Raw genomic sequence first — 13,247 nt, forward strand, 5'->3', positions numbered from 1 at the left:
CATATTCGTCTATTGATGACTTAAAGACAATGGCAGTATCAAGTTCTGCAAGAGCAGTGAAGGAGGGCCAGTTTGCCTGATACAGCTTTCACCGGGGCACGCAGGTCGGGTAGCATCAAACACGACCAGTATCTCTCAAGATTATAGGAAAAGGATCATTGCCTCGTGGATTATTGTCAACCTTCCATGAAAAATGGAAAATAATGAAGGGGAGCAAATTAAGAGATCAATAACAGTAAAGGACTGACAAGGCCCATGGAAATAAGTAGAAGAACCAGTATTGAAAAGAGAAAGGTTGTGATCAGAGAGCATATGCTCTACAGAGCGACCCCTCCCTATCAATACTAGCACTTCCCTAGAGGGGATGATGCCCATTAAAGTCCCCCAGGATAAAAAAGGGGGACAGTAACTGTTTAATGATAGCATTAAGGTCTGATTGATCAAAGGTCTCCCAGGTGACAGGTAGAGAGAACAAACAGTGATGGTACGACCCAAGGAAACACGAATGGCTTTGGCCTCTAAGGGTGTGTCGAGTGGCAAAGACAGGGTGGGCACATGCTAATCAACCAATAGTTCCAACCCTCCATGCACTTGTCAGTCACATAGCCTGTCATTTCTGTATATAGAAAACCGCCGAAAGGTGACTGTATCGGCAGGTTTCAGAAATGTTTCCCGTCAGGAGAGACAAACAGAATGATAGGAAGCAATCAGTGTTTTGATGTCACCTAGATTAGAAAGTAAACCTCTGCAGTTCCATTGTATCATGGGGGCCATTTTTATTTACGTGTTGGCGAATTGGGCAGAGAACCCTGCGGTTTACGACCACGTCTTTTGTCTTTACTTTTCTTATTCGAGGGAGGTCTTTCGACCTCCATGGATTCTGCCCTGTGTCGATTGGGCAGGTCTTTGCTGTTGGAAGGGGATTCCAGAGACTGAGAACATGAACGAATAATTGTTTTGCATCTTGGAGTTTGGTGTAATGTATAGAAGGGACAGATAGGTGTCGAAATTGATTCATCATCCTTTTTTAACCATAGAGGTCAAAAGACCTTTCATTTGTTTGGAGAACGATTCTTTAGTAGGCAGAGAGAGATCTGTATGCACTCTCACAGTAGTTGTGGAACTAAGTAAAGCAGTATACGTCAAAGATGAGGTGGTGGACAGCAATTTTCGAGTATCAGGACAGGTAATGTTATGAATCGTCTTCAAACGCTGTACCTCTTTTTCTTCCAACCATTTAGGGCAAGAACGAAAGTAGGACAGGTGAGCTATTGCAATTAATGCAATGAGGGTCCGTTTCACACTCATAAGAATCATGGTCCTTGCCACTGCAACGAGCACACATCAAGGAACCACGACATGACGTCTTCGAGTGACTGAACTGTTGACACTGGAAACATCAGAGAGAGTTTGAAACGTATGGCCGTACTCTGCAATTAAGATAACCTGCCTTGATGGTGGCAGGCGGGCGTAATGACGTAAGTGTCAGAATAAGGACATTGATCGGCATCATAATTCCATCTTTGCAAATGAAGATACGCCTCACTGCAGATGCTCCTTGGGTGGAGAAACCAGTGAAAATATCAAACTATGGGGCGTTCTTCAAATCCCTCTCAGCAATAACTCCTCGTGATTAATTCAGTGTAGCATGAGGTGTAACCTCTATAGGTATATTCCCAATAGACTTTGAATGCAACAGGAGTTCACTGTGTTTAGATGTGGATGTTTCCACCAATATGTCACCAGAGCAAAGCTTCTTTACTGACTTTTAAAAGCCAGCAAATTCCTCCAGTCCCTTCTGAATGAAAAAGGGAAACATCTGCTCTAAAGGTTTGTCTGAAAGAGAATGTAGTATAAGAAACTGAGGTACAGGTGTTACAGATGTTGGAGCTTACCTATGGACTTTTTTCACTACTTTAAGTTTTTATTTGGAAGTTCCATAATAAAATAGTGAAATTCTGATGCCCACTGACCCCACCCACCATAGAATCCTACGAGGGGACACACTACAATGCCAAACAAGGACATTGCAGCAACGTTAGGGTTTCGTGAGCACTATACCCAAACACCAGCATCAGGTACAATGTCCACAACATCTGTTAAGAACATCCAACAGTGGTACTTACTTGACCCTAGCCTAAGTGAACCAGCCGATTGACCCAAGGAGAGCCACCCAAAGGCCACCCTTCTACAGGAATTCAAGGCCAAAGTGGTGTGTTATGGTTGGACCCCTCAACCGGGATCCTCTCCTCCCCTTCACGGGTTGCCACACACAGGTGGATGTTTAGATGCTAGAGGAGGTAAACTGAAAGAACAGAACCTTCCCTGGGAGGTCCCCTCACCACGTACAGGAATCCACACCGAGGATGAGTACGTTTTCGATACATAAATCATTTTGTTTGAACATTGCTCATAGAACCAATATTTAGTCTTTAGTGCTTTTGCAGTGTGGTTTGCCCAAGGATACACCAGGAATGGAATGTGTAGCAGTGGTGCAACTTTGATCACTTCTATCAGTTTCACTGTATCAGCTATTAAGAACATGATGTATTGTATAACAGTGCTTCTGATATTCAATAGGTAACAACTACATCATATTCGGCAGCTTTCTTCTCTCTTTGAAAACATCCAAATTCACCATTATGTGATCTTGATGTTCATCTTCTACTCTGGGTCCACAACTCATCTGGAATATCACATACGTGCATTTCTTTGAGATAATGTTGCCTAATGATAGCCTTGTAAACCACTTAGTAAATAGTATAAAATATTATTGAGGTCATAACTCTATTAACATCTCGATTGTATTAAGTAAGGTAATTCCTGATATGTAACTATGCGAGTGACTGATTGAAGTTGTGATTGTACTGGCTGAGACGAAGAATATACATAACAGTAGTGTCGATTTATTCAGTGGTTACTTCTTGCATGTCGCATATTTGCATTAAAAAAGATACAAACCGTTCGAAACATAACAGAATACTTTGACGCATATAGTATAAACAGGACAATAGATTAATTATTTCGTATAAATGACATTCTATTAAAGGTGTCTAAGCTTCCATAATAAATGTTTCAGTGGTATAACCAGTTTCCACTTGGGTAGAGGGGAGGACAGAAAATTACAATGGGTCCAATAAATAATAAAAAAAACCAACTAAAATTGATCTAAATGTTTAATAAATAGTCATTAAAACAAATCAAATGTATGTGTATATAAAATGTTTTTAAAATGAAATTATACGAGTTTATAATATGTCTAAAAGCTGAAGTGAAAAACATGCGTAATTTTTCCAACACCCTACTCCTCTTGGCTACGCATCTGAAATATTTCTTAGCTGTCACTTGAAGGTAAAATCCCTATCTTATAAAACCTTGGTCTTTTAACAAGTGCATTTTAAATCTAAATTGGATGGCATATCGTGTTTCTTTAAACATGTGGCTACTTTCCTTTGTATTAAACAATCTTAACATTTTAATACATAATTATAAAATTACAGAATTAAATATTTTGTTGACACCTAATTTCACAACGAAAACGTTGTTAAGGCGAGATGAGAGTACACGCACCAAAGGGTTTAATCCAATATTCAAAATTTCACATAAAGTTGCAGAAGCACTAGTTATGCTTGGCGAGGACAAAAGACAAATCAACTAGTCAAAAGCAGTCTCCAACTCTTGGGCTACTATGGTCTAACGGAATGGCAGGTTTTAACTGTCGCTGCTATAGAACACATGCCCTTTAAAGTGCGAAGCGCGTCCTTGAGTAACTTGGTCACGAACCATGAATTTCAAGACTGATAATTCAAGAAATTTAACTACTAGGTTACACCTGGCCTTAACCGTGTTTTGACTGATTTAGATCATAAACTGTTTTGATTTTGGCTTCAGTATTACTAACAAGTACTTTAAACTGTTAGGAACTATTTTATTTTGAACTTTGATGTCGTCTAATACTACCTGGCATGGCCAGGTGGGTTAAGGCATTCGACTCGTAATTTGAGGGTCGCGTGTTCGAATCCTCGTCGCACCAAACATGCTCGTCCTTTCAACCGTGGGGGCGTTATAAATGACGGTAAATCCCACTATTAATTAGCAAAAGAGTATCCCAAGAGTTGGCAGTGGGTGGTGATGACTAACTGCCTTCCCTCTTGTCTTACACTGCTAAATTAGGGACGACTACCGCAGATAGCCCTTGTGTAGCTTTGCGCAAAATTAAAAAAAACAAACAAACAAACTTTGTCACCTGGTGTGTATAAATCTTTCGAAGATGATTGATTGAAACTGAATTAAAGTGCTATAATTAGAAAACAAAACTTGTTTCTTCTTTTCAATATTTCTTTGTTAGAATCAGCCTTACTTGAGAGAATTAACCAGGCATAAAAATTTCTGGCTAAAGAAAAGTAAATTACATTTTTATATCACCCTATAACTTCATTACGAATAAGCAATTATCTTACCAGTACATGAAAAGGGAACATCACCTTTCTTACTGCTCATTATAAACGTTCATTGAAAAAATAAAGTACATAAATTTACAAATACACCCATTTATTACAGGATAACACCCAGTTTAGAAAGAACGATACAATTACAAAAATATCCGTTCACACTATTAAAAGAAATCTGTGGTAATTTGTTTCACCAACTAATTTGTGACCGAAGTGACTAACATTTCTGAGCTTAATTCTAAGTGACATTTCTAACACTGATGTTCAGTGTTCCATAGGTTGGTGTACTTGTAGCACCAACCTCTTACAAATATATATTGTATATTTAACAGCAGTAGAGGATGTGAAATTTATATCTATCCACATATTAACGGAGATATTTTCTGCAATAAAGGATTACTAGTGACTACAATAGAAGAAAAGGTTTTCGCACTGGAGATTTTAGTTGTATCACCCTTTTAAAATATATGAAACCTCTTAAAGTATACACAGCAGAAAACTTAGTAAAAGGAACATAACAGCTTACATCAAACAGAATTTATACTGTCAAAAGTATCGTGGAATTCATGTAAAAATTAAAACCAGTAGCTGAAAAAGAGAAACCAACTATATTTCAAATGTTACAAATGTCTGATCACAAAATATAAACTGCTTAGACTGTAAAAGAAAAATTACATTAGAACTGGAAAGTTAAATTCAGATTGTAAAGAACATTACAGATTAACTTCATAATGTAGAAATACATAACTTAATCCCAAGCAGTAAAGAAAATTGTGTACTATATATGGAATGCTACAATGTAACATTTAAGCTGCTACGACCTAAAACTAGATCTTTATGTAAACACAATATTGTCATGCAAGGTATTACACAGTACATTAGTATTCCCTTAAGCTCAACATTGTATCTGTAAGATGTATTCTCGGATATATGTACTGTTCTTTAAAATCAAAACTTTCTTTCAGCATTTCTACACCTAACCATAATGCTACCAAGAGGATTTTTAAAGTAATGTTTCCCCAAAGTAGCACCCATTACATTTAGTTTTACCTGTTTTGTTTTTTTTACCAGAAAAATTCATAAATCCTCTTATTACGAATTCATTAGTAATTATGTAGGTGTTGAAAAGGTCTTGTGTGCTTTTATGTATTTCATATTATTTCCTCACATATTACACAAACGTTGTGATGTTTGATAATTTTCTTACAGACATCCACACTAACACTTAACAGGCAACAAACCAGTGACTACAACCTGTGTGTCTACACCTACATTTTCATCTAATTAATTTTTATGTATTAAAAAGTAGTAAATTGCATCAGTAAAGGTTAAAATAGCACATGTGAAAAATTTCCTTATTTCCTATCACATATTGTACTGGCAAGAATTTAATGTTAAACATAACAATAATTAAAAATCTATTAAGACTAAACATATAGGATATATTTTAGGTTTGGACTACAACACTTTCATATGATATTCTCAAAGCAGAGGCAGTGTCTTCTAAAACAGTCCATAAATGTACATATCATCAACTTCTGGCAGACTAACATAATTACTTTAATACAAAAAATTATTTAGAAATTTATCAAAAATTAATTATTTTACTCCAGGAAGCTGTGTTTTACACTCTTAACATCTGTATTATATGACATTTTCCCTTGTGTTATAGCTGTGATTATGAGATATTAATGAACAAAGGTTTTCGTAGAGATACGAATGAGTATCATTCAGTTTAGTTTTCAAAATATGTCCATGCTCCAAGTGCCTATTTATTCTTTGATTTATCTGGATTTAATCTTGAAACCAATTTCATCTTCTTCATAACAAAGTAAATCACATGCCAACCTATATAAATAATGTGGCAGACAAAGTAAAGTGAAGAATAAACCTGAAAAAAACAAAACATAGCCTTTGTCAATTTCTTTTGATGTTATTACACACATTATTCATTTTCATATACACTGTTGGTAATTCTTTCACAATATATTAATTTACTTACCTTGGATTTGAACTTGTCATTTACCAAAGGAGTGCTCAACTAACAGAACTGAAATACTTCCTACTAATTCAGTTTTTAACAATTCAAACCACCAAACGAGATCCATTTCTGGGTCTAACTTCAGGTGATGTCATTTAGTACCTGTGAGGTAATTTTTTGTGGCATATTTCTTTGCTTGGATTTTAACCTCAGACTTCTTGCATACTATGAAAGTGCTGTATCAAATGGAATAAAGGGATAACCCTCTAGCACTTATTAGTAAGCATATTTTATTACTCAACTTACTACATACTTACATAAAGAGCTAATTCAGTCTCTTTCATTCTGATTTAAAACTAAGAAAACATTTAAATTCCAAGTGTGCCTATGGTATTCAGAAGCATTTTAAAAATATATTAATTTTGTATAAAATGAACATACCTCAGGTATTGTAACAGGTAATAACTTTAAATACACACATCACAAAGTTCAAATTAACCATAAGAAACTATTTTCAGCATATATCAGAAGCAAACAGGTGAAAGTCTTATAAATCTCAAAATGGTTGCTTTATCATTTAATTACCTTCCCTCTAGTCTATAAGTTCTATATTAGGGATAGCTAATTAATTGCAAGCACCACAGCCAACTCTTGAAGTACTCTTAACTGACCAAACAGTAGGATTAATTTGAAACATTTTCTTTTGTGTGGTAATTAGAAGCAAATAATTGGACAGATTCAGTTTGGTTTAACTACAACTTTTCAATGTTGCCCAGAGTATTTTTCCTGTGTAATATCAAAACCAACAATACATTGCAACTGTACTGAATGAAAAATCAGCTTTATACTGCTGATATTCATTCTGTTTCTTTAAAACATATAACTATCAGAAGATAATAATTAAAAGACCTCAATGATTTTATTTATATATTGTCAGAACATTTTATTAGAAATCCAGGTTTCAATAATCCAATTATTGAATAATTGAATAATCCAAGAAATCCAATTCAATAAATTACCACCATTTCTTGATATCAGTAATAGGTTTGTGTGTTTAATTTTTTATTTTTCTTTCAAGAATTAAAATAATTTAAGACTAGAAAATACAGAACTCTATGATGACTACAATTTTTTTAAATAAAAATAAAAAAGTTGCAGTACCACAGATTTATTTACATTTTTTACTTTTCTGGTGAACAGATTATTTTGGAATTCTTTTATGAGTCCCAAATGTTATAAACTGAAAGCTTCTTCATCTAGGTCCATGTAGATAAGGTAACAAGAACCTTCAATTAAAGTATTACATACAATGTGACAATTTAAATACCAAATATCTTTTGTTTGGTAACTGCCTCTGAACAAAAATTAAAACAATATAAATGATTTAAAAGAAAATTATGAAATATATGGCAATGTTATAATTTTACAACAAAAATAGCTCAATTCCTTACATTAATTTGTAAACATCATTAGTCACAAGTTATCATGTTCTCTCTCAGTATGAAGTTTAAGTCTATAAATACCTACCTTTAACCACCTTGATGCTGATAAAAGAACAAATGGCATCACACAGTAGCTCATGCCGAAGAGCAAATAAAACTTCTTCAGAATATAAATTGGTAGCTGTAAGGAACTTAAGTTAAGAAATGCTTTGACAGCTGGCAACCTATCCACTAACGATGTTACCTGAAGAACATAGATAACTGTGCTGAGTAATTACACTTAAAAGGATAAATAAAACGTGAGCAGGTCAATGTGTACATTGACATTTTATACATTTGCAATCAAAATTTAAGTAAGATACTTCTTCATCAATACATAAATAAAATTGAAAACAAAATGTTGTTAGAACATATTTTATTATTATATAAATTTTAATTTTTTTAAATTTCAAAACACAATATTCAAACTTTCTACTCATCACTGGTCTGTATCATTTGCTTGCTCCAACTTACCCAATTTTTATTTTGAAGTCCTGAGTTTAAAAAAAAATTGAATATTTATAACACAGAATTAAACTAAGGCATATCTTAATTTTATATCGTCCAGTTTTCTTGATTCAGTAAGTGTAAACCAGAAAGTTAAACCCACAAAACAGCTCATACCTATTAATAGCTTTTAATATAGTACAGTGAGTAGATATTTATAAAAACAATATTAAATAAACTGAGTTACAATTAGTTTTATGGCAGCTGGAAAATTTATTTAGTACTTTGTGAAAAGTATTTTTCCACAAAAATTTAAGTTAGATTTGTTTCTTCAGTTAAACAATTTAACACTGACAAAAATAAGTTAGTGTGAGACTAAATTTTGGTGCTGGAATTTTCACAAAACTAATATTCACATTAAACTTGAAGAAACCCAAGTGTTTGTAATAAAATTATGTTTATATTTATAAAATTTAAGTATGCTCTCAATTATGTGTATGTGCGTCTATATATAAAGATGCACACACACACACACACACACACACACATATCAGGCTCCCTTGTTACTGGTAGATGTTTTATAAATAATGAAATAAATATAAAATTATTCATGGAGGTATGTTATTAATAAATATATAAATTGAAGACAAATTGTAGGATAAAATACAGTATTATGTCTAAATTTTATACTACTTTTTCAAAACTAGGCCAGTGTTCCATCAGTGACAGAGTTAGTAGTTTAGTGATCGATATTTATAGAAATAAAGAGCACAGAAAAACCAGTTTAATGTGTTAGTGCACTTACATCTTTTTCCATCTTCATGACTAAAAACTCATTGAAGAAACACATATAGTATCCAGAATGGAGCCCATGCCACATTGCTAGAAACAATAAGGTAATTGCTTGTGATAGTAGTTTGTTCCCAAGGAACCTCAGCCGTTTGAAAATGTACCTGTAAATATATTTTTTTAAATATTTAAATTCAAGTAATTTTACAAAATCCAATTAAAAGTAAACAAGAAACTTCTACAATGTATTTTATGAAACACACCATGCATGAAAAATCCTTCCTTAAAACATTTTATACTGAAAATATGATTAAGTATTTAACTTTGAGGCCTGTGGACAAAAAGATATACATACACCACTATCAAAAGCAAAATGACAGAAATGTGTAAAGGAGTACTTAATGTTATATTACTTATGCAATATTTTCACACAAAGCAATAACTTTCTTCAAAGACCTTAGGACATTGAAAATCTGTTTAGCTATGTCTATCTTACATAAAGTACTTTTCATTGTGACAAATATTTATAAATTGATTACTTTAATAATAAAAAAATACACTGAAAGTGTTTTTGATATTTTACCAAAATAAATAATTTTGAAACTACTTTGTCATTTATTATTTTGTTAATCTGTCATACCATAAATAAAACAGTCAGTGATATAATTTAAAGTAAACAGACATAAAATAGTTAAGAAATACTGAAACCTGAAAAAAAATCATACATACACTGGTTAGTATTTTAATATTTAAATTATTTATGAACCATGAAATCATTCTTGATATTCATTTCCTCTTAAAGCAAATAAAATGTTTATTTTTTAATGTAAAAACAGATCTTAAAATTCTGTGCACATCTTGTTTGCAAGTCACAAAATCTAACTGAAACAATATTGGTTGTTTGACATTTATTGGCACAAAGCAACTAGGCTATCCACGCCAAGCAACCAGTTAAAAAATAAGAATAAAAGTAAAATTATTAAAATGCATAGAACATAATCAGGTTAAAACAAAACAAAGGCCAATGGTCTCTTAAAAATTTAAAAACACATCTTAGGTAAATAGTGTTACCACTGCCAATGACATTGTCCAACGTCAAGGGTGAACCCATGGTAAAAATGTCTAAAATGGCATAACGATGACATTACAGTGTCACAGACAACACGTTGGTGCATCAGTCTCAGATAAAAGAAAACAATGAGTTAAAACACTGTTACCAATGGTAGTCTAACCAGGAGAACATCCTCCTTTTGATCCTTATGGAAGCAAGCCAGTCAAAGAGTAATAGAAAGTTTCATCTGGAAAAGCTTGTTATCACATGGCTCACTTCGACTGCAAACTGGCATGGAGTGTATTCTGTGTACAACCACTGAATCACAATAAACCATGACAGACCCCACAGAGTAACCTGATTTCACACCAACCATATAAATGTGAATGCAAGATTGATTTGAAAGATGTTCAGTTCAGCAAATAGAAGATGGAAATTCCAACTGGTTGTATCCGTTTTCTTCGGATGACTCAATGACAGGTCACAATTGGAGATGATAATAAGCCATGGTGGGATGGGCTGACCACTCAATACAGCAATGTTATCCAAGGACAGACCCAATTCATCCAACTGTGCCTGGATACAAAGGCCAAAAGGAACAATAAAAGACCATCTATTCTGAAAAAGCATGGCTCACTAAGGAAGGGAAACAACCCCAGGTGGGATGCTGTGATAAGTATCAAAGTTTTAAAGCCTGGAGTAAAGACAGTTGCAAATGGCAAAGATACAGAGGATGTTCGTGAGACTCATTGTACAAATTCTGGACTGGAGAAGTGTAAAAGAATCCTGTGCAGAGCTGAAGCCTCTGATGGTGAAGAGTGTCCAACATCTTTAAAGACCAAAGTCCTAGCAGAGTCATAGACCAGAGACCCACAGTCCAGTTTCAACTGAATGAGGGCATGATAGACTTTTAGCATAGAACATCAATCAACTCCCCAAAAGGTGAATGATAAAACACAGAGGATATTCAGTGCTCTTGTACACTTGACACCTTTTTGTTGTGTGGAATAAATGTCAACTTATGGTCAAAGATAAGCCCCAAGAACTTTGCTTCAGGGACCATGAGAAGATGACTTCTTTGATACAGAGCTCAGGATCAAAATGAATATCCCACTGGCAGCAGGAGTGCATGAAACTGATTTTACAGGGAGAAAAGGTAAAACCATTTGTGTGGTCCATGTCAGTAAACAAATTAATGGCAATATGTAACTGCTGTTCAATAAACCTCATGCTCAATGACTGACACAGAGACCATTTGCAAATGTAGGGGTGAGTTGTACACTGATGGCATTAATTTTTATACTGAAAAGTGTGACACTCAAGACACAGCCCTGAGAGACTCCAAGTTTCTGTGAAAAAAAACAGGAAAGTGACAATCCCACTTGGAACTGTTAGTCCTTTAAAAATGTTTAATAAAAAATGGGTAAATGGTCATCCAACACATATGAGTGGAGGTCTTGCAGGATGTCATCCCTGCATGTAGCATCATAAGCTTTCTCAAGGTAAAAGAAAAATACAGAAACAAGATGTCGCTTGAGAAAGGCTTTCCTGATTGACATTTCAAGTCCATGGTAGAGTGCTGTCATCAAAACCCACACTAGGTGGGTTTATGAGGTTGTTTGATTTGAGAAACCAAAGAGAGAGGACTGTCAATGCTCATCTTAAATATCTTATAGAGACAGCTCATCAAAGCAATTGTACAGTAGTTTGAAGGAATCTTGGAATCCTTCCCAGGCTTAGGAAAAGGGAGAACAATAGCATAGTGTCAAACATCAGGAAGAAGCATTCTCCTGCCAGATTCAATTAAAAACAACTAGAAGAATAGCAAAAGGAGTAGGAGAGCCCAGCATTTTGCAGTGAATATCATCAAATCTGACTGATGAAAGCAAGCATGAGTTTCACCAGTGTAAAGGGGCAATTATAGTCATACAGACGATCATCCCAAAAGGAAAGAAGAGATTGCTCTGCCCAAGTCTTGATGGCTAAGAAGGTGGAGAATGAAGCAGAAGTGCTAGATACCCAACAATAGCATTCCCCAAAAGTATCAGCAATGCCCTGGGCATCAGCAACTTACTGGCCATCAGAGAACAAGATCAAAAGGGGGCAGAAGTATACTGTTCACTGACCTATCAAAGTTTGTTCTGTATGACTTTGGAACTGGTGGTAGAAGAGATGCTAGATGTGTATTTAATCCAAGACTCCTTCTGGCTTTAATGACTAACCTGCTGAGCACATGCATAGGCCTACTGAAAAGCAATGCAGTTTCAAAGCATGGGATACCTATGAAAGATATATCAAGCCTGTTTATGAGCCCTCCATGCCACATGGTAGGCAAGATTCAACCAAAGACAAGGATACTGTGGAAAATATGTCAAAATACATCTTGTAGCTGCCTGGACAGTCATTCAATGCTACCATGCAGCTGTCTATCAATGGCTTACTGATGACAACATGATTAAGTTCCAAGAGCTCAGTGAAAGAGGGCCAAATTGACCTGATCCAACTCCCATCAAGGTATGTGAGTCGAGTGGCATTGACTATGACCAGTCTCTTTCAAAATGATAGGAAAATGATCACTGTCCCATGGATTACTGTCAACCCTCCAAGAAAAGTAAGAGAAAAGTGAAGGGGACAGATAGAAAGATCATTAGCAGTATAAGACTGACTAGATGCATGAAAATAAGTATAAAATCAGTATTGGAGAGAGAAATGGCATTACCTGACAGCATATGCTTTATGGAGCAACCCCTCCTACCAATATAAGCACCACTCCAGAGGGAATTATGTCTATTAAAATTCCCCAGAGTTGAAAAGGACAGTAACTGCTCAATGAGAGCATCAAGGTCCGACTGATCATAGGTGTCTTTGGGAGCCAGGAACAGAAAAGAAATAGTGATGGTACAATCTATGGAAACATGGATGGCTTCAGCTTCCAAGAATGTACAGAGTGTCAAAGACATGGTGGGCACATGCTGATAGTCCAACAGTGCCACCCCTCCATGCACTTGTCCATCACACAACCTGCATCAGCAGATTTCAGAAACATT

At 35.0% G+C, this 13,247-nt stretch overlaps 1 protein-coding gene across 3 annotated transcripts in view; it reads right to left on the reverse strand.

Moving 5' to 3' along the window:
• Window positions 1–4,534: 4,534 nt before the first annotated feature.
• Window positions 4,535–13,247, reverse strand: part of LOC143229666 (lysophospholipid acyltransferase 5-like) — a 41,597-nt gene continuing 32,884 nt past the window's right edge. For all 3 annotated transcript variants that reach the window (XM_076462306.1, XM_076462308.1, XM_076462305.1), the window contains 3 exons: window positions 9,166–9,313; window positions 7,960–8,118; window positions 4,535–6,342 (listed from right to left, as the gene is read on the reverse strand). In XM_076462306.1, coding sequence (XP_076318421.1) covers window positions 6,220–6,342; window positions 7,960–8,118; window positions 9,166–9,313 — 430 coding nt within the window. In that variant the 3' untranslated portion in view covers window positions 4,535–6,219. The remainder of the gene's footprint in view (window positions 6,343–7,959; window positions 8,119–9,165; window positions 9,314–13,247) is intronic.

The sequence above is a fragment of the Tachypleus tridentatus genome, chromosome 10 (assembly GCF_004210375.1).
Source record: "Tachypleus tridentatus isolate NWPU-2018 chromosome 10, ASM421037v1, whole genome shotgun sequence".
Lineage (NCBI taxonomy): Eukaryota > Metazoa > Arthropoda > Merostomata > Xiphosura > Limulidae > Tachypleus > Tachypleus tridentatus.